The sequence below is a fragment of the Capra hircus genome, chromosome 14 (assembly GCF_001704415.2).
Source record: "Capra hircus breed San Clemente chromosome 14, ASM170441v1, whole genome shotgun sequence".
In the NCBI taxonomy this organism is placed as follows: Eukaryota; Metazoa; Chordata; class Mammalia; order Artiodactyla; family Bovidae; genus Capra; species Capra hircus.
This window is the reverse complement of record NC_030821.1, coordinates 772830-792983: the sequence shown is the minus strand read 5'-3', so window position 1 is coordinate 792983 and position 20154 is coordinate 772830. Positions and strand designations below refer to the sequence as shown.

Below are 20154 nucleotides of genomic sequence, written 5' to 3'. Positions count from 1 at the left end.
GTGGCCGGCTTTCCTGCCCCAGCCCTGCACCATGTCGATGTGGAGCTCTCCTGACCCTTCGGCGCAAGTCCCTGAGCTGAGACGGTCTGGGGAGGGTGGTGGGCAGCCTCTTCTCTGCACGCACGGATTGCTGGGTCCTGAGTGCGGCCCCGGCCACCGGTGGAGTCGGGAAGGGGCTCCAGAGCAGAAGTGTGGGCTCCGCTCCGCTCCCTGGGATCTCTGTTCCCGCTAGCCTCCTCTAAGACTGTCTAAGGGTCTGGCTCCCGGATACCCTGCCCCCAGGAGGTTGCTCTGTACCCAGTCCTGTCTGTGATCCTTTTGCTTTTCACGTCAAACCACTACCAGCTCGACAGTGGCCTGTGTATCTGCAGAGTGCACACACACGCTTGTTCTCAGCCCGAATCAACAGCAGCGCTCCTGAGAAAGAGCGGAGGAACCAGACCGGCCTCGCTCGGGAGCCCCTGGTCGCCCAGCGCCAAGGACTCCGCACCCCGGTGCAGGGTCCGAGCTCGACCCCTGGTGGGGACTGGGAGCCCGCAAGCTGTGCGGCTGGCCGAGTGAAAATATTAAAAACAAACGGAACACTTGACTCACTCGTACATGCTAGAAAATACCATCAGGGCACAGCAGAGCCCCCTTGTGATTAACATAATATATGAAAACACCTGGGGTGGGGAGGGAGGCTCGAGACAGAGGGGACACCTGCACCCCTGTGGCTGATACATGCTGATACGGCAGAGGCCAACACAACATTGTGAAGCCATCATCCTCCAATTAAAACAAATAGATTTACGAAATAGATGAAAGACGCATTGCGTTTGTGAAAACAAAGTTGAAACTTTATGAATAACATTAATGTGTTCTGTATCTCATTGAATTTGAACATCTTGGGTATATTAATTTTACATTTTAGTATAATTCAGAAAAAAGCATAATTTCTGGGTGTCAAATGGCTAACGACAAACATTCTAAGGGTAAACTGCTAATTGAGTAAAGGTTTCTTGTGGAGGAAAGAATTCAGGGTCAGCGAGGAAGTGTGACCTGGAGCCTCTTAGCTTTGGCCGCCGGCTCCTGTGGGAGTGAATGCTTGTGGTCAGAGCGTGTCTCTCGCTGGTGGAAGACCCAGTCTGCACAGAGGGGGAGTTCTAGGGAGCTTCCCGTGTCCGCGGGGCTGCCGGCTGTGTGTGGGAGGAGCGGGGGGCGTGATCCCGGCGCATCTCCTGCCGCGTGAAGGCTCCCGGGCGGCAGAGTCCTCCAGCAGAGCCGGACGTCCAGGGAGTCCGGGGTTATCAGCGCCTGCGTTGCTTCTCTTCAGTTCCCTGAACCTGGGCAAACCACCAGGCCAAAAGCGTGCTGTCTTTAGCTCAAGCAGACCTTGGACGCGGTCCCCGTGCAGTCACGAGTCGGGGGTGGGGGTGTCAGAACTGCCAGTGTGGACCGCAGACCCTCTGTCGGCCTGGCCCGCGTCTCAGAGCATGGCCGGGAAGGTGCGCGTCCATCCTGACCCTGGGAGCCCAGGCCCTCTGGACTGACCGCGAGCTCCTCACGGCCGAATCCCCAGCAGGGCGTCACGACCACCGCCACCCCCGAAGCCGAGCAGCGTGGACCAAGGCTGGCCTGGGTCTGAAATACACCTGTGGCTGCTCTGGGCTGGAAGGGAGCAGATTCTTTTTGAAACCAGCAAGCACTTCGAGTTTTCCGTTGGCAACAAAAGTTCCTTAGCTGGTTTTTGTTGTCCTTGTTGTATTGTGGAAGAAAGTTGTTCTTGCCCACGTTGGTGTTCCTTCAGGGCTAACTGTGGAGTCTGCTCTCCGGGGACACCGCAGAGCCGTATGGCCTCTGAAAAGGCTTGGAGCGCAGGGGAAGGCTGGACTTCCCTGGAGAGCGGCCCCCGTGCTTATCCGAGAGCCGGAGCTCTGCCTGCTCCCCCGCGAGCCACTCCCCAGCCAGCTGCATGCTTGGTGGAGAGATTTATGGAACGGAACCTACAGCTGCAAGTTTTCTTTTTCCTTTTTTCCAGGAACAGTGTTAAACCCTGTCAGAGCTGTTATGCAATAAGCGTAGACACACACCTGATTTCCTCCAGGAACGTCCAAAACTCCTGAGTAGCATCCTTGTTGAATCTGACCGTTTATAGACATAAAGCTTTCTGTGGATGGAAAGAACTCAGTAGATGTAACTGACGTCTTGACGCAGCTTGTGTGTCCAGTGCTCTGTTCAAGGACCAGCCGTGAGTCTAGTTAAACACTGTATGACTACTTCAGTTCTGAGAGTGAAGTCGCTCAGTCATGTCCGACTCTTTGGGACCTCATGGACTGTAGCCTACCAGGCTCCTCCCTCCATGGGATTCTCCTGGCAAGAGTACTGGAGTGGGTTGCCATTTCCTTCTCCAGGGGATCTTCCTGACCCAGGGATCGAACCAGGGTCTTCCGCATTCCAGGCAGACGCTTTAACCTCTGAGCCGCCAGGAAGCAACTTTATTAAAGTGAACATCTTAGGGACAGGAGCAGAGATTCTTCTAACTGAATCCCACTGTTCTGCTTACTTTAAAATTATGCTGATTATTTACTGTGGCTTATGGATTCTTTATCCTTACGGAGTTCTGTTGGATTGGGAAACTTTTTCTCTTATCACTCTGTGGGGTTTTTCAATGTTTTTCTTTTTAAAAACTTTTCTTTCTTTTATTGAAGTATAGCTGGTTTACAGTAGCATGTTAGTTTCAGGCGTTCAGCACAGCAAATATCTCTCTCTCACTGGGTCAGCAATTCAGAATAAATAAATGTGTATAATCTTCAGATTCTCTTCCCTTATAGGTTATTACAAAATACTGGGCCGCGTGCACGTGCCACACGGTTCATCCTCCCTGGTTGTCTGTTTTTTATACAGGAGCGTGTATACGTTAATCCCAACCTCCTAATGTATCCTTCCTATTCAAACTCCTCCATTTAAAATAAGTGTGGTTAAATTTCTGATCTGAATGAATAACTGCAACTTGACATCTATTTCTGTTTCCCAAACCAGAACCCAGCTGGCTTCCCACCTGTGGACCTGTGTGATGGTCTGGCTCTGTTTCAACAGTCTGCGTCCACGGGGCTCTTCTGGAGGGAGAGGTTGTACAGGAAGAGGGACAGAAGAGAAAAACATATTTATTTAGCTTCACTGGTATTCAACGCTGGGCTTAGTACCTCGTCAGGCTTGATTCCCATAATAAATGCAATCCCCATTTTACAGTTGAGTAAAGTATGACTCAGAATTTGTAGCTTGGCTGCACTTGTAAATTATAAAGAGTAAGAGTGTAAAAATTGGTTGTACTGTATAGAAAATGTACGAATTATTCACGTACGTCTCAAACTATATTACAAAGCAAATCGCTAGTGAAACTACTACCCAGGAATTCTAAGATCAGGGATTAGTTGTCTACTTCTGAAATTTATATAACTTTATCGTACTGCAGTCTTCATACTGGGGACATGTTTAGAAGTGGACTGCTGGGTCGTAGGCTGTGCACATATGTTACCCTTAATGAGAGCAACTGTTCTGTCCTTTACTGAAAGTGGAGAGGGGTAACCTGCACCATCACTGTAACACATCTTGTTGCTGTTGTTGGCCTCACGCATGCCGGATCTTAGTTCCCCAACTGGGTTCCCCACCCGGAGATGGAACCCACACCCGCCGCTGGAAGGCAGAGTCTTAAGCCTGGGCCGCAAGGGAAGCCCTTGTAGCATGTCTTTCAGGCCTCTGCGCCGCTGAGGTCCGTTTATGAGCTGAGAACACTTAGGTGCATTAGAGCACCTCCGCCTGACCCCTTCTTTCGTATTCTTCTCAACTTCACGCCTAAAAGTCATGTCTGCCTTGCAAATGTGATGGAAGCGAACTCCCGGCCTAGTTCTTAGCAGTTGAGCAACCAGGGAACCAAAGCTGTTATAATAGTAAACAGTTGTTCAGTGACTAATTAAGAGGAGTTATTCTTTCTTTTTCTTTTTCTTTAATTTTTTTGACTGCGCCACATGGCTTGCAGGGTGTTAGTTCCCCAACTAGGGATCGAACCTGAGCAACAGCAGTGAAAGCCTGGAATCCTAACCATTAGGCAACCAAGGAGCTCCCAAGTGGGTATTTTTCTCATATTAGAGCTGAAAGATGCTGTAAAGTCTCGTATAATAATATACATTTTTTCCCAGCCAGCCCAATTGATCGAACAAAGAACTGATGCTTGGAGAGGTGAGGTAGCATGTTCGGAATGATTCAGCTCTCCGGGTGCAGGGCTGAGACGAGAATCTATCTCCTGACTCCTAATCCAGGGCTTTCTCCATTGCTGCGTGCTTAATTGGCGCGTGTGTTAGTCTCTCAGTCCTGTCTGACTCTTTGCGACCCCATGGACTGTAGCCCTCCAGGCTCCTCTGTCCGTGGAGTGAGTTGCCACTTCCTATTCCCAGAGATCTTCCCGACCAAGGGATCAAACCCAGGTCTCCTGGACTGCAGGCAGACTCTTTACCACTGTGCCACCTGGGAGCCCCCTTGGGGAAATCCTAGCTGGGGAGGCAGGAAGGAGGGAAAGAAAGAGCAGATCCCAGAGACACATGTTTTAGGATTTTTTCTTTCTATGCGAATAAGCTGAACTTCATAGACGGCTGAGGAATGCCTCACGTTGAACATGGCAACCCCCATGCTGAGCTGATACCCGATAGCAACACCCTCACCCCCGTGCTGAGCTGATACCCGATAGCAACATTCTCACCCACCTACTGAAGACAGGCGGCTCCCGAGCCTTCTGCTGGCCTGTCTCCACTGTGAAGCAAAGATCACAGTGACAAAAAGGCAGCGCAGTTGAAGGCGCAGATTAGGTGACGCAGTCGCCATGACGAACGGTGTGGCTTGGGGGAGTTTTCTGGCTGAGTTAGTTATATGCAGCGTTGCCACCAAGGGTCATTGTACAATCCTTTATTCACCTTGTGCCCTGCCTCTGGGAATCTTTAAAATCTGCACCCAGGAATCATTATTCTTCACCTCACTCTAGCAGCAGAGTTATGATTAATGTGGTTATTTAAACTTTGGTTGAGGATCATAAGACCTGATAGGCCTAGCCTAGTTGTAAAGATTAGTCTGATTTATGCTTTTTTAATTTCAGTATTTATTTCATTTTTTCACCTGGCTGTGCCAGGTCGTAGTCGTGGCACGTGGGTTTCCAGTTTTCTTTGTGGCGTGCGGGGTCTTCATTTGCAGCGTGCGGACTCTTAGCTGTGACAGGTGGGATCCGGTTCTTTGACCAGGAGTCAGACCCCGACCCCCTGCCTCGGGAGTATAGAGTCTTAGCCGCTGGACCACCATGCAGGTCCCTGAGTTATACTTCAAAGATAAAACTGCCCCCTTACCATTTTCCATCACTTTCTTCCCTGATGATGATGAAGTGAGCATTATTCCATTTTTCAAAGATGCTGGAAGGAAAAATCAAATCATTGTCCTTAAGAGACTTGCATGTGAGAGGTGCTTGGATACCATATCAAGGTATGTATCCGTGTGGTATCAGGGGTCCTTTGGGGGGAACTGATTATCACTCAGGGGACAAGGTAGCCTGGGGCTTCAGTATACAAGCATGTAAGGAACTTTGGGAAAATGTTAGGTGGCCCCGTTAGCCATTAGAACACTGCCCATGCGGACTGGCAAGCCGCACCCTGAGAAGTGGTCCAGGCGTTCAGATCAGATGGCTGGACTTTCCAGGTGTGGATAACAAAGGAAAGAGACTTAAAATCACCCATGAAGAGATCGTGCTCTATTTAAACTATGCTGTTGCTTCCACAGCCTTGTCTGTTAGATTATGGAAGCCATGGTGTAATAATCTGGCGCAGAGTTTAAAGAACTTTCTGGTGCTAGTGGTAAAGAACCTGCCTGCTAATGCAGGAGACGCAGGAGACATGGGTTTGATCTCTGGGTCAGAAAAATCCCCTGGAGAAGGAAATGGCAACCCACTCTCAGTATTCTTGCCTGGAGAATTCCATGGATGGAGGGGCTGGTGTACTATTATAGTCAATAGGGTCACAAAACGTCGGATACTGCTGAGCATGCATCATTAAAGAAATAGGAACAATTAAAATATAGCTTTTTTTCTTTCTAAACTTTCAACAGCTTTCAAGTGTTTCTTAATCTATGCATGTCTTCCTTAATCTGGCTCACCCTCAGCCTTCTTTTGGTTTGGATACCTTGGCTGTGAAAGAGCCTCAAGCTTTGTCCTCAGGAAGACTGGCTGTGGTGTGTATTTGCCACGGTAACACCTGATCCCGGGGCTCACACGTGGCTGTAACAGTGCGTGTGCCGACCTGGTGGCAGGTTTGGTGGTTTGAGGTATTGCATTTTGAGCAACTTGGATATTATCTCTGACAATAGATCTCAGCTTGAGCATTTCATACATTGCTATTATTCATTTTAAAGTCTAAGAAAGAAAGAAAGTGAAGTCGCTCAGTCGTGTCCGACTCTTTGCAACCCCATGCACTGTAGCCCGCCAGGCTCCTCCGTCCATGGGATTCTCCAGGCAAGATACAGGAGTGGGCTGCCATGTCCTTCTCCAGGGGATCTTCCCGACCCAGGGACTGAACCCGGGTCTCCCGCATTGCAGGCAGACTCTCTACCATCTGGGAAGTCCTCATTTTAAAGTTTAGAAGATGGCAAAATTTGGCTTTGTGGATGAAATAGGAACTTCCCTGGTGGTCCACTGGCTAAGACTCCACGCTCCCAGGGCACGGGTCCCAGGTTCGATCCCTGGTCAGGGAACTAGAGCCCACGTGCCACCCCTAAGGCCTGGTGCAGCCAAACAAATCAATTAATATTGTGGAAAAGTAAAAATTTAAAAATGAGAGACTGCAGGCAAGCAGTAATTACAATAGCATCTGAAATGTCAGCCCCCCTCTTGTATTTGGGGCTGTTAATTCTCAGAGCTGTAGAATGTATTCAGTTCAGTTCAGCCGCTCAGTCGCGTCTGACTCTTTGCGACCCCATGAGCTGCAGCAGGCCTCCCTGTCCTTCACCAGCACCCGGAGCTTACTCAAACTCATGTTCATCGAGTCAGTGATAGGACCTGACAATTCACATTTTCAGCAAGCCCTTGAAAGGTAACTTATATTTGCAGTACAGCTTGAGAGCCGCTGTTTTATACTGGGATGGGATTTTCACTTAGGCAACTGAACAGGAAAAACGTCTTGAACAGGGACTTCCCTGGCGGTCCAGGGGTCGAGCATCCGCTCGCCAATGCAGGGAGCGTGGATTCGCTGCCCACTCGGGGAGGGCCCCACGTGTTGGAGCAGCCAAGCCCCAGCACAGCCAGAAACAAACCAATAGTTTCCTACACGTTGGCTTAAATAATGTAGACTGGATTTGTAGCTGAAACTTCTCACACATAACTGGCTCAAAATAAGCTGCTTCGCTAATCAGCGTATTTCCTGTCTCAAGGAATGATCCAGTAGGATAGCTTGGATGCCTGGTGGGATCTTTAGAGAGGAATTCTGCTTTTAGTGGGGGCTCGACTAGGGTGATCTCTAGACACCTCTGAGGACTCTGCTTGGTTGGGGATTTCAGTGTTGGCCTGCCCGCCACACCTTGGCTCTGCTCTCTGTCTCCTTTGATTGGACACGCTTCCGTTTCCTACTCACCGGGACTCAGCTCTCCCTGATTCTCTTCTGTATCTGTCTGGGTCTCTGTCTTGCCCAGTGTTTTATTATTTTCAGGGAAAGCCTGAAGCAGCCTTCCCTTCCAACCCTTCCTTCTCTTTCAAGATCAGAAAGGAGAAAAAAGGACAGCTGAGAGTAGCTTCCATAGGAAAGTTTCCGTGGCAGGGATCCGAGTGCCTGGTGCATACAGATTTCCGGGGTGGAGAGAGGACACTGCGGTGACCCCAGGTGCGGTGTGTCTCCTCCGCCTCACTCCCGGTCTGCGTGAAACACTCCGATGATTGTGATGGGCCCAGCCATACAAGGACTACTGGGCAACTGCACAACCCTGAGGGCACCCTGGCTGTTCGGAGGGCTAGTGGTTAGTGTCCGACCGCCAGCACGGGGCAGGGGGAATTAGAGGCGAGGTTGCTTCCTTGGTTTGGCTCCTTCTCGGGAGGAAGCCTGGGGCGCAGCCTCGGTGTTTATCCAGCCTGGTCTCAGCTGCGGTGTCCGAGTCCTGCCTCTTCTGCTTGCTACCTCCTACCCGACCGACTCGGGTTTTCAGAACCTTTCTGCACTGCCCTCCTGCTCAGAGACATCATGTACCCAAGACCTGGGGAGGCTTTGTTCCTCCTCTTCATCAAGGATGGTGTTGTTCCGTCGCTCAGGCGTGTCCGACTCTGTGCGACCCATGGACTGCAGCGCGCCGGGCCTCCCTGTCCTTCCCCTTCCCTCGGGGTTTGCTCATTGAGGATAATGGCTTCCATCTCCCTTCTTCATAAAGTGAAGGTAAAAGATACGTATGGGAAGACAAGGACTTGAAGGGAATATGCAAAAATAGGAAGTAGTGTATTCGCTTGAATTATGAGTAGTTTTTTCACTTCTGCAAACTTCTCTAATACAGCTGGTATACTGCTTTGCTTTTTAATTAGTAAACTGTTTTTTAAGAGAAACAAAACCAAAGCGCTGTTGAGATGGAAACAGGGGCACCTGAACTAGGGGGAGAGGGCTAAGAGGTACCCACTGCTACTGAAAATTAGGACTGAGTGTGCAGTGTAGGGAACGTGGTGAAAAATGCTGTAATGACTTTGTAACTAGATGGTTACAAGGCGACAGACGGTAACTAGAGAGGGTCATTTTGTGATGTATGAAATTATCGAATCACTATGGTGACACACCCGAAACTAATATAAGTCAGTCATATTAATTTTAAAGTAAAAACAAAAGGTAGAAAAAGTGACGGTGTCCTCCTTGTAGGGAATGAGTTCAGGGCAGCTACAGGCACTTAGGAATGAGCTCTTTTCAGTGAACCGAGGAAATGAGGGTATTGCAATCAAAGCTTTGAAAACTGATCTGATAAAGATAATTGTAAGCAGAAGAAAAACGCCACAGCCTCACTTGAATGTTCGTAACCACCTGGGGTGGCATCTAATGCCCTCTGACCCCCGCGGGAGGTGCTGGGCACCCAAGGTTGGTCTGTTCAGAGCTCATCGCATGTTCCGTGTGTTTGTGCTTTTTCATGTCAGTAGAGAAATCATTTCACCCGGGCTGTGTGGTTTCCACTGTTACTTGTCACGTGTGTTGATTTTCAGAACATAGTGTACCAGAGATGCTAGCTCGAAGTTCATTAAAACCAAATACGTCGCATGGCAGTGCCTGCCTTTCCAGGTCATTTTGCACGTTTTTAGTAACAGGACATTGGACCCGCTGTAACCACAGCACCTGTTGGGACCGCTTAGGGAGAGATGACGTCTTTCCAACAGCCTGACTCTAAAAATACCACCTTGAAGATAAGCAGGACACATGTTTGAAAGGCTTTTTTTTTTTTTACTCATTCAACGGAAAAAATGAAATAAATGTCTAAATTTCTGTATCGTTGAGGATTTTAAGTGACACAAGAAGCAAGTCAACCTCAACTGAGTAAAAACCTTCTTATGAAATTGGAAGAAGCAAAAAATCATGAGATATTTGCAGGAACCCAGACTGTTTAACTAGGGCGTCCTTGGTGGCTCAGATGGTAAGAGTCCTTCTATCCGCCTGCAATGCAGGAGACCCGGGTTTGATCGCTGGGTGGGGAAGATCCCCTGGAGAAAGGAACAGCTACCCACCGAGTGTTCTTGCCTGGAGAATCCCATGGACAGAGAGCCTGGCGGTTACAAGAAGTCAGGCAGAACTGAGCGACTAACACTTTCACTTTAGTTTTGAAGCACCAAGCCCACCTCTCCTTATCTCTTTCTCTCTGGTGGCCCCAGATCAGGGATCACAGATCTGAAACACCTCTCAGCTAGGTTTAAGAAAAACAGAAAGTGCTGAGGACCACAGCAAACGAGAGAACATGCCCATTAAAAGGGGCAGCCGCTATGGAGCAGGGTCCAGCGGCCATCCAGGTCTGGTGTGGTTAGATCTTCAGACTCTTCCAAAGAGGCCAGAATTTGGAATTTTTAAAAAAATATTTGTTTTTGTTTCTTTGCTTATTTGGCTGCACTGAGTCCCAGCAGGGGCACGCAGGATCTGCAGCTGTGTGGCCGCGTGCAGAACCTTTGTTCCTACGTGCAGAACCTCTAGTGGCAGAATGTGGCATCTGGCTCCCTGACCAGGGCTCGAACCTGGGCCCCCTGCACTGGGAGTGTGGAGTCTTAGCCACTAGACCACTAGAGAAGCACCCTAGAAATCTAGATTTTTGTGTGAAAATTTCCTAATTTTTAAATGTTGGTCAATGGAAACAAAGACAGCGTAGGGGATGGAATACAGCTCTGGCTGAGACTAAACGCTGTGGGCACTCCCTGAGCGACCAGGAAACGTGTCTCACCCTTGCGAGCCTGTGAGGGGGTCGCCAGACCTGGCAGCTTCTGCCCTCTCCTTGGGCAACACAGGACTCTTCATCCGTTTGCAGGAAAGAAGCGCCTTACTCTAAAGTCAGCGCTCTGGATCGGGAGGGGATGGAATTCTCGTTCTTTGACTCCTGAGTATGCTGCAGCAGAAAACACAAACCTCTAGCAAGCGTCCACATCGTTGTTCAATTGCTCAGTTGTGGAGTTGTGTCCAACTCTCTGTGACCCCATGGACTGCAGCATGCCAGGCCTCCTTGTCCTTCACTGTCTCCCGGAGCTTGCTCAAACTCGTGTCCATTGAGTCGGTGATGCCGTCCAGCCATCTCATCCTCTGCCGTCTGCTTCTCCTCTTGTCCTCAATCTTTCCCAGCATCAGGGTCTTTTCCAATGAGTCAGCTCTTTGCATGAGGTGGCCAAAGTATTGGAGTTTCAGCTTCAACATCAGTCCTTCCAATGAACACCCAGGACTGATCTCCTTTAAGATGGACTGGTTGGATCTCCTTGCAGTCCAAGGGACTCTCAAGAGTCTTCTCCAACAGCACAGTTCAAAAGCATCAATTCTTTGGCGCTCAGCTTTCTTTATAGTCCAACTCTCACATCCATACATGACTACTGGAGAAACCATAGCTTTGACTAAATGGACTTTGCTGGCAAAGGGTTCATTGTCTTTGCTTTTCAATGTGCTGTCTAGGTCTGCCACAGCCTTTCTTCTGAGAAGCAAGCGTCTATGTCACGACAGCACTAAACTGTCCTGCAAATTAGTCGTAGCTTGCTTCGGGATGTGCTCTGACCTGCTCACGTGACCATGATTCTGACTTCAGCCGTGGCTGAGAACTGCTGATTCTGTACAGGATGTGCTCTGGGGGAAATAAAAAAGTGCCCTGAGCTCACAAGCCAGGTTTCTGGAAACGGGAGTGGAGAAACAGCGACTGTTCTCCTTGCAGAGAGCGGCGCCGAAGCTGGGGAGCTGAGTGGAGGGTACAGAGGTTCGTGACAGCAGCCTGTGTCTGCTGAGTAAATAAACACTGTGCCTGCCACTCTGTGCATTCCATCTGGTTTTGCATATGACCTTGAAAAAAGATATTTTTAAAGGAAAAGAAGTTAATTGAAGCCACTATTGGTATAGGGCTTGATATTTGCAAAGCAATTTTAAATTCATTGATTTGAACCTGTGAAGATAAGTGTTTTTACCCAACTGTGTCTTATAAATGATGTCACTGATGCCTAGAGGAAGACAAATTACTTTTAAGATCATCCAGAAAAGGAAACTAGGACTTAAATCCGTATCGCTGGATTCCAGATCCTATACCTTTTCCACAGATACACAGCTGCCCTTTTAATATGTTCCAGTTTTGATTTATCTAAGTAATAGTTATAGGTATCTTTAAACTTACTAATACAGTATTTTATATGTTGTATTTTATATTTACATTTAAGACATGACATACAACTTATATTCTGTGTTGTTTACATTTCATATTTGTTATCTTAGTTAATACAGTGTTTGAGTCTCTACTGATCCTACACACTCAGAAAGCAGTAAGAGGAAATTGTGATATGAGTTCATTCCGCGGGTCAGAAGACCCCCTGGAGGAGGGCATGGCAGCCCACTCCAGTGTTCTTGCCTGGAGACTCCTGTGGGCAGAGAAGCCTGGCGGGCTGCAGTCCATGGGGTGGCGAAGAGTCGGAAATGACTGAGCGACTTCCAGCTTTGGCTTAATGAGTTCTGGTGAATCCTTGTTTTTTCACGACTGGTGAAAGTTAGACATGATTAGACTTTCGAATTAGACAGGATAACACCTCTCAGCAGCTGCAGCTTGTATTCCCTTAGGAAGGTGGGGTTAGAGCCTGAGGTTAGCATCCACCGTAACAAATTCTTGAATTACTCAATCTCAGGTGCTCTCTGATGGTCCAGTGGCTAAGACTCCATGCTCTCACTGCAAAGGGCTCTTCCATCCATGGTTGGGGAGCTAAGATCCCACATGCTGTGCCGTGTGGCAAAAATCAATAAGTGTGCTTAGTTTATTTTTAAATTTTCATTGGAGTATAGTTGATTTACCGTGTTGTGTCCGTCTCTGCTGTACAACAACGTGAGTCGGTTGTACATACTCATATAGCAGCTCTTTTTTAGATTCTTTCCCCATATTAAGTCATTACAGAGTATTGAGTAGAGTTCCCTGCGCTACACACTTCCCTGCTGTGTATGTATCATTGTGCCGAGCAGCTTCAGTTGTGTCTGACTCTCTGTGGCCCTATGAACTATAGCCCACCAGGCTCCTCTGCCCAGGGGCTTCTCCAGGCAAGAACACTGGAGTGGGTTGGTTTCCTCCTGCAGGGGTTCTTCCTGTCCCAGGGGTGCAACCTCAGTCTCCTGTGGCTCCCGCGCTGGCAGCCGGCTCTTTACCACCAGCGCGCGCGGGAAGCCCCCGTATAGTCCCGCGTGGATGTTCGTCGCAACCTCCCACTTTATCCCCCACCCCTCACTTTATCCCCCACCCCTCACTTTATCCCCCACCCCTCACTTTATCCCCCACCCCCCACTTTATCCCCCACCCCTCACTTTATCCCCCACCCCTCACTTTATCCCCCACGCCTCACTTTATCCCCCACCCCTCACTTTATCCCCCACCCCTCACTTTATCCCCCACCCCCCACTTTATCTCCCACCCCTCACTTTATCCCCACCCCTCACTTTATCCCCCACGCCTCACTTTATCCCCCACCCCTCACTTTATCCCCCACGCCTCACTTTATCCCCCCACCCCCCACTTTATCCCCCACCCCTCACTTTACCCCCCACGCCTCACTTTATCCCCCACGCCTCACTTTATCCCCCACCCCTCACTTTATCCCCCACCCCGCACCCCTGGTAACCGCGCCGCGGGGGAAGCCCCGCTACAGTCCCCTGTGGGTGTTCGTCGCCACCTCCCACTTTATCCCCCCCCACCCCTGGTAACCCTGAGTTGTTTTCTACAGCTGTGACCGCTGCGGCTTTGGAGATGAGCTCCTTGGCGCCCTTTTCAGGCCCCACACGCGGGCGAGGCCGCAGCCCGCCTGCCTCTCCCGCCCGCCTCGCTGCGCCCCGCGTGGCCGGCTCCGCTCCATCCGTGCGGCCGGAACGGAAGCGCCGCGCCCTCGCCCGGGGCCGCCTCGGGACTCAAGAGATGCTCTCTCTCTGTCCTCCAGGTCTGCCAGTTCGTGGTCTCTGTGAACGGGCTTAACGTGCTGCACGTGGACTACCGGACGGTGAGCAACCTGATTCTGACCGGGCCCCGCACCATCGTCATGGAGGTCATGGAGGAGCTGGAGTGCTGAGCCCGGGCCGGGCAGGGGCTCGCGGCGGGCGGTGCGGCGGCGGCGGACCCGCGGATCTGTGCTCCGCGCACTCGCGTCTTCATTCGAGTTTCCTGCACTGATGCCCTGTTGAATGTGGGAGAACCAGGGAGTATGTCTTTAAAAGAGGAAAAAGGAAAAAAGACAACACCTGTGGGTGCAGAAGAAGTTTCAGACATAGAATTTTTTTCCCACATAGTTGCATTGCCTTACTCAACTTCCATTTGTAGTTCACGTCCGTTGTTTCCGGTCTCGGTTCACAAAAAGTTGAGATGCTTCTTTCGCCAAAACAGCAACGTGCTAAATCTGCCTTCGTGGGAATCAATACGGTAGCTTCTCTAGACTCTACGTTCTACTCTCACCAAAACGAGCATGGATCTGCTTATTAGAGGATCTCGATTTCACTGAATTTCAAACTGAAGCAACATCCAAAGGAATAGTACTTGTTAACCGGCGTTTTGAAGGTTCTAAAGCGTTTTTTGACTTTTTCTTAATTCCTGCCTTTAGTATCAACTTCTAACTTAATGTGTGTTTTCAGTTATGGCAGTGGTCAAAAAGCAAACCCTTTGTGATGACGTGGGTGGGGCAGAGAGAGAGAGAATTACTTAAAACGATGTGGGCTCTGTTTTCTCTTTCTGAGCCTGGATCATTCTGTCAATCAGCAAGAGCAGCTTTCTAGAAATAATTCTGAATATGTTGAATGTCAAAACAGACAAGTTTGTATGTACATATATAATTCAGAATCATGCTTCTGCCAAGATTTCACACTGAAACTGTCCCTTGTGAAGTATTCTGGAACTTGGCCCATATATGATAACACTTGAAACTAAATTGCCTTATTGGCCTGAATTTTCACTAGCTTTCTAGTGTGACACCTTCTAAGAACATGACATGCTGCTTATTTGGTGGGATTATTTTTTGCCAAAAGCAACTTTTTAGTCCACTTGTACATATGCACGTGGTTTTTTTTTCTTTTTGGGGTTTTGGGTTTTGGTCTTGAAGAGAATGCCTTTTGGAGCTTGGTGTGTAGAGGAAGTTTCTCAGAGTGCCAAATTAGGGAGTCAGGGAATGCCCAGTTCCTTTCATTTTCATATAAGGCGTCTGAATGACAAGGCTGCTTTCTTACCATGTAGTAACAAAGTGCGCATGCTGTGCGTCGGCCTTTGTTTGGTGATGGGTTATAACATGGTGGTTCTGGTAGAGTGGACGCGCTGTGCTGAAGATGTCAGCTCTCTGTGTTTCTGGTAACCCACCTTTCTCGTCTGTAGCCTTAGGCCGAGAGCAGGGTTTCGCAGGAATGCAGGACCTACCGCGAGTCCTGTCGGCCCGCCGCGGGAAGTCCTGTCGTCTCCGTGTGCCCGCGCGTTTACGCCGTGGCCAGGCGCTGTGACCGCTCTCCATCCTCATCACGACCCGCGAGGCAGTTAGAATCGCCCTGGTGTTTCGGACTTTTCGCTCAGTCTGAGCAAGTTTAGAAGAGGTCTCTAAGTCCCCGCCGCGGCAGGAACTCCTGGGCGACAGCCTGGATTCAGGCACCGTGTGTCTAGTGCAGGCGCCCTGACCCCACCCCAGCCCTCCGCAGCTGGAGGCCCCCGTGGCGCCGCCTTCTGCCCCGAGCTGCGCGCACACTGTGCGGTCTCTCCTGCTGACCCGGGCGGTCAGCGGCGGCGCAGCGCCGTGTCACAGCGGAGGAAGCGGGCTCATCAAGGCTGTTAACAGTCCGGGGGAGGCGTTACCCATCAGGCTTTCTTTAAAGGTCGTCCCAGATGCCTTCTGGGCCTGGGTGTTCACCGCCGACTCGAGGAGGAGGCAGGCCTCCGGGGATGGCATCCTTCCACCAGCCGCTGCTCCTTTGCTGCCGACCTGATGACTGTTCGGGTGCTGGCCCAGCTCCACATCCCTTCAGCCAGTCTAAGCAGCAGAGAAAGGCTTTCCTTGATTCAGAGGGTGGCGTTGATGTCTTTGCTCAGATGAAGGCCCAGGTGAAGGAAGGGATACCAAGGTGAAGGGAGGGAAGCCTTTGGCTCCCACCACCCTGAGCTTAAAGCCCAAACGCCAGAGAATTCTGCTTCAGGAGAGCGCCCCCTGAACCGTGGCCCCAGCCCGCGCTTCATCCTCACCCTGTGAGTGCTCCTCACCCAGAGGTCCGGGCGGAGCTTTCTCCAGCCTTTGCACATGCAGTTTTTCCTCCCTGGAATTGTTCTTTCTCTGTCTCTGCCTGGAACAGTCTGTCTTATGAACGCCCCTCAGATATTGTCTTAGATATTCCCTCTGGGAAATCTTCACCAGCAGCCTGGTTCTGGGATGGATGCCCTTCTCTGAATTCCCGGGGACCCCTATACACCAGCCTCCCGCGATCCCAGCACTGCTGACATTTCCTCGGAAATGGTCCCGTCCCCCGTTCTGTCTCCCGGAGTTCTCTCTAAGCGTCTGCAGAACGGGGCTGTCAGGCGTTGCCGTCGCCTAGCACGTTTCCTGACACAGAGCAGGCTGTCAGCTCTCCACTGCTTCTGAGCAGTCAGGCCGGAGCATAGCTTCTCACACTACTGATTCGCCCAGGAGCCTGTGGTTGGCCTTCGGGCAGAGCTGTGCTAGGGTGACCGAGCACAGCCTGGTGTCCTGGCTGAGTTCACACGTGCACCTGAGGTCAATGCTCAGGGCCGATGCTCGGGGCTGGCTCTGTGACTCCGTCTGGCTGTGGCCTGGGGCTGTGGCTGAGACTCCTCCGTTGGACTCACATGATCTTTCACCATAGCTGACCCAGGCTTCCTCGTTCGGTCTCAGGAGATCAAGTGAAGTGAAGTGAAGTGAAGTCGCTCAGGCGTGTCCGACTCTTTGCGACCTGGTGGACTGTAGCCTACCAGGCTTCTCCGTCCATGGGATTCTCCAGGCAAGAATACTGGAGTGGGTTGCCATTTCCTTCTCCAGGGGGTCTTCCCGACCCAGGAATCGAACCCGGGTCTCCCACATTGGAGGCAGATGCTTTAACCTCTCAGCCACCGGGGAAGCTGCGAATGCCAAAGAGAGGAAGAAGAGAAGCTGCAAGCCCTTCTGTGGACCCGCCCGAAGCCTCACAGGGTCACTTCCATAGCTTTTTCTTGGCTGGTGCAAGTCACAAAGCTAGCCCAGAACCAAGAGGTCCGAAAGCAGGCTGCCCCTGTGATGGGGGGAGTCTGGCTGTTTTTAATCCGCCCAGAGTAGATACTCGTTTTTGAGTGAAGGCCTAAGGAGTTACCTGGCTGTTGCAAGACTTCAGCAATCCAGATGCCAATCACTGCCCACCCGCTGGGTAGAAGTGCAGCGTTGTGAACAAAGCCCCACGCCCAGTGAAAACTGAAGTCAGGAAATCCTAAAGCCGCAGTGCTGCGTGGGGCCCCGGCAGCGCGGTGTTGCCCTCTGCCTCTCGCTGAGGCGTGGATCGGTCCTGGTGGGCGGGCCGGGCCCAGCACCTCCCTCCCTGCAGTCCCGAGTCCTCAGCGTGGCCTCCCCAGCGCAGGGCGGGGTGGGGAAGACGGGCGTTTGGCTTTGGCTTGTTCGTGACACGTGGTTGTGCCGTGTACCCGTGAAAGTGAAGGATACGGTCTTTAACTCAGGCCTTGAGTTGTTAGAGCATATTAAAAAGTAAATATTTTTTATGGCATTTTGACAGTTGAACTGCTTTAAAATTCAGAAATTCCAGTCCTAAACGGAACACCAAGAATTATTCCGAATTAGGAGGAAGCAGGATTTTGAAGAACTTTTATTTCCTACGTATGTGTGTGTCTGCATTGTGGGGAATTGTGTGTGAGTTGAGATCGCTCGTGGAGAATCTCTGAAATGGCTTAGTTTGTTCCCAGAGAAGACACGTTTGGGTTTCCAGGTGTCTGTGTGTCTGTGATGGAGACAGAAATCACTTGAGGTCGAGTCACGAGCACAGGTGTACTTTCGGCGCTGATTTGAAAGCCATGTTGGTTGATGCTGCTGTAGAGAGAAAACGCAGCCGTCCTTGGGGCTGGTTCTGCTGTCTGATGTTCTCTTATGAACCTCTGTCAGATAATTATATGAACTGATAAATTTCTGGTTGAGAAATGGTGGGTAACATGAAGAGATCCGTGTTTGAGCAGATTAGATACGACCAACCTCACACTGCCTTAAGGTGAATGCATTGGGGCGGTAACAATTAATGGTTTAAAAGTCACTGCTTTCAGTCCAAGTAGAGTCGCACTCTCCCAAATACCCATTCCTTTCAAACATGTCATGAAAATCACCTGCTTTAAGATCTGTGTGAATGGTGTTGACTATTCTCTCCTGTTGAATATTAATCGTGTTTCATTTTGATTATCTGTGATCAGAATAACCCAAGATCATTTCAGTTTTGTAAATTGGTTGGAGTCTGTTGGTATCATTGACCATGGTTTTACTCATTCAAAGAAGAATTTCAGGTATAATATGTTTTCCATCAGTTCCGTACTAATAGGACAAATTTACTGTGTACCAAAAGGAAGTTCATAATCAAAGTCACTATACGGTATTGTGAAATGCATTAATATATGTACTTAATATATATGTTTCTTTTTAACTTAGGTTGAAATTTATTTTCTGTTTCTTAAAAGTCACAGCAAAATAATAATAATTATATTATAACAATAGCATAGCATGAGATAAATGTTAAATTTTTAAAATGATGCCTTTAAGATTTCAGCTTTTCCTTTCTTTAGAGAAAATTAACCCTTTTTTTATCCTAAGAAAGAGTTGCATTGTAAAGCTGACCTACAACTCATCTGTCGGAGAGCACACGTGGGGCTGGTGTCCAGTTCTCTAATGTAACCAAAAGTACCATTTGTAACACTACTTAATGATGGATGTTTTCTGAAGCTCTTTTGCCGGAAAAAAGAAAAAAAAGTGCATTAAAAAGGTTTTTTCTCTACTGTATTGATTTGAAATCATTTTCTCCCTACACATGTAGTGATGAGTGTTGGGAAGAGCTGACTCATTTGAAAAGACCTGGACACTGGGAAAGATTGAGGGCAGGAGGAGAAGGGAAAGACAGAGGATGAGATGGTTGGATGGCATTGCCGACTCAATGGACATGAGTTTGGGTGGACTCTGGGAGTTGGTGATGGACAGGGAGGCCTGGCGTGCTGCGGTTCATGGGGTCGCAAAGAGCCGGACACGACTGAGCGACTGAACTGACTGATGGAATAGTCTATATGGAAAAATGCTATGTGGTTGCTATTTTGAAATAATGTTAGTTATTTTTTTATTTTCAACTAATTAGGGAATCAGTTCCACAATTCAGTGCATGTAGGGTATAACTAAGGAGGTGAGTGGTTATCCAGACTACATTCAATACCAACCAAAAGAACGTTGCATTTTTCTCTCATTTATTCACTTGCTCGTTCATTCAGGAAGCCTCCCTGAGGGCATGTGTTTTGCTGAACAGTATGTATAAGGCTCTTCTCTTGGCTCAGTGGTAAAGAACCCGCCGAAGCAGGACACGCAAGAGACAGGGGTTCGATCCTCGGGTCAGGAAAATCCCCTGGGGAAGGAAGTCACTACCAACTCCAGAGTTCTTGCCTGGGAAACGCCATGGACAGAGGAGCCTGGGGGCTACAGTCCACGGGGTCCCAAAAGAGTCGGACACGACGTGAACTCCCTGATGTTCAAGCTGGTTTTAGAAAAGGCAGAGGAACCAGAGATCAAATTGCCAACATCTGCTGGATCATCGAAAAAGCAAGAGAGTTCCAGAAAAACATCTATTTCTGCTTTATTGACTATGCCAAAGCCTTTGACTGTGTGGATCACAATAAACTGTGGAAAATTCTGAAACAAATGGGACTACCAGACCACCTGACCTGCCTCTTGAGATACCTATATGCAGGTCAGGAAGCAATAGTTAGAACTGGACATGGAACAACAGACTGGTTCCAAATAGGAAAAGGAGTGTGTCAAGGCTGTATATTGTCACCTTGCTTATTTAACATATGCAGAGTACATCATGAGAAACGCTGGACTGGAAGAAACACAAGCTGGAATCAAGATTGCCGGGAGAAATATCAATCACCTCAGATATGCAGATGACACCATCCTTATGGCAGAAAGTGAAGAGGAGCTAAAAAGCCTCTTCATGAAAGTGAAAATGAAGACTGAAAAAGTTGGCTTAAAGCTCAACATTCAGAAAACAAAGATCATGGAATCCGGTCTCATCACTTCATGGGAAATAGATGGGGAAACAGTGGAAACAGTGTCAGACTTTATTATGGGGGGCTTCAAAATCACTGCAGATAGTGACTGCAGCCATGAAATTAAAAGACGCTTACTCCTTGGAAGAAAAGTTATGACCAACCTAGATAGCATATTGAAAAGCAGAGACA

General features: G+C 49.3%; 1 protein-coding gene across 1 annotated transcript in view; it reads left to right on the top strand.

Moving 5' to 3' along the window:
• Nucleotides 1-16661, top strand: part of DEPTOR (DEP domain containing MTOR-interacting protein) — a 158383-nt gene extending 141722 nt beyond the window's left edge. Inside the window, exon 9 of the mRNA XM_018058144.1 lies at nt 13655-16661. Within this exon, the coding sequence (XP_017913633.1) occupies nt 13655-13783 (129 nt within the window). The 3' untranslated portion in view covers nt 13784-16661. The remainder of the gene's footprint in view (nt 1-13654) is intronic.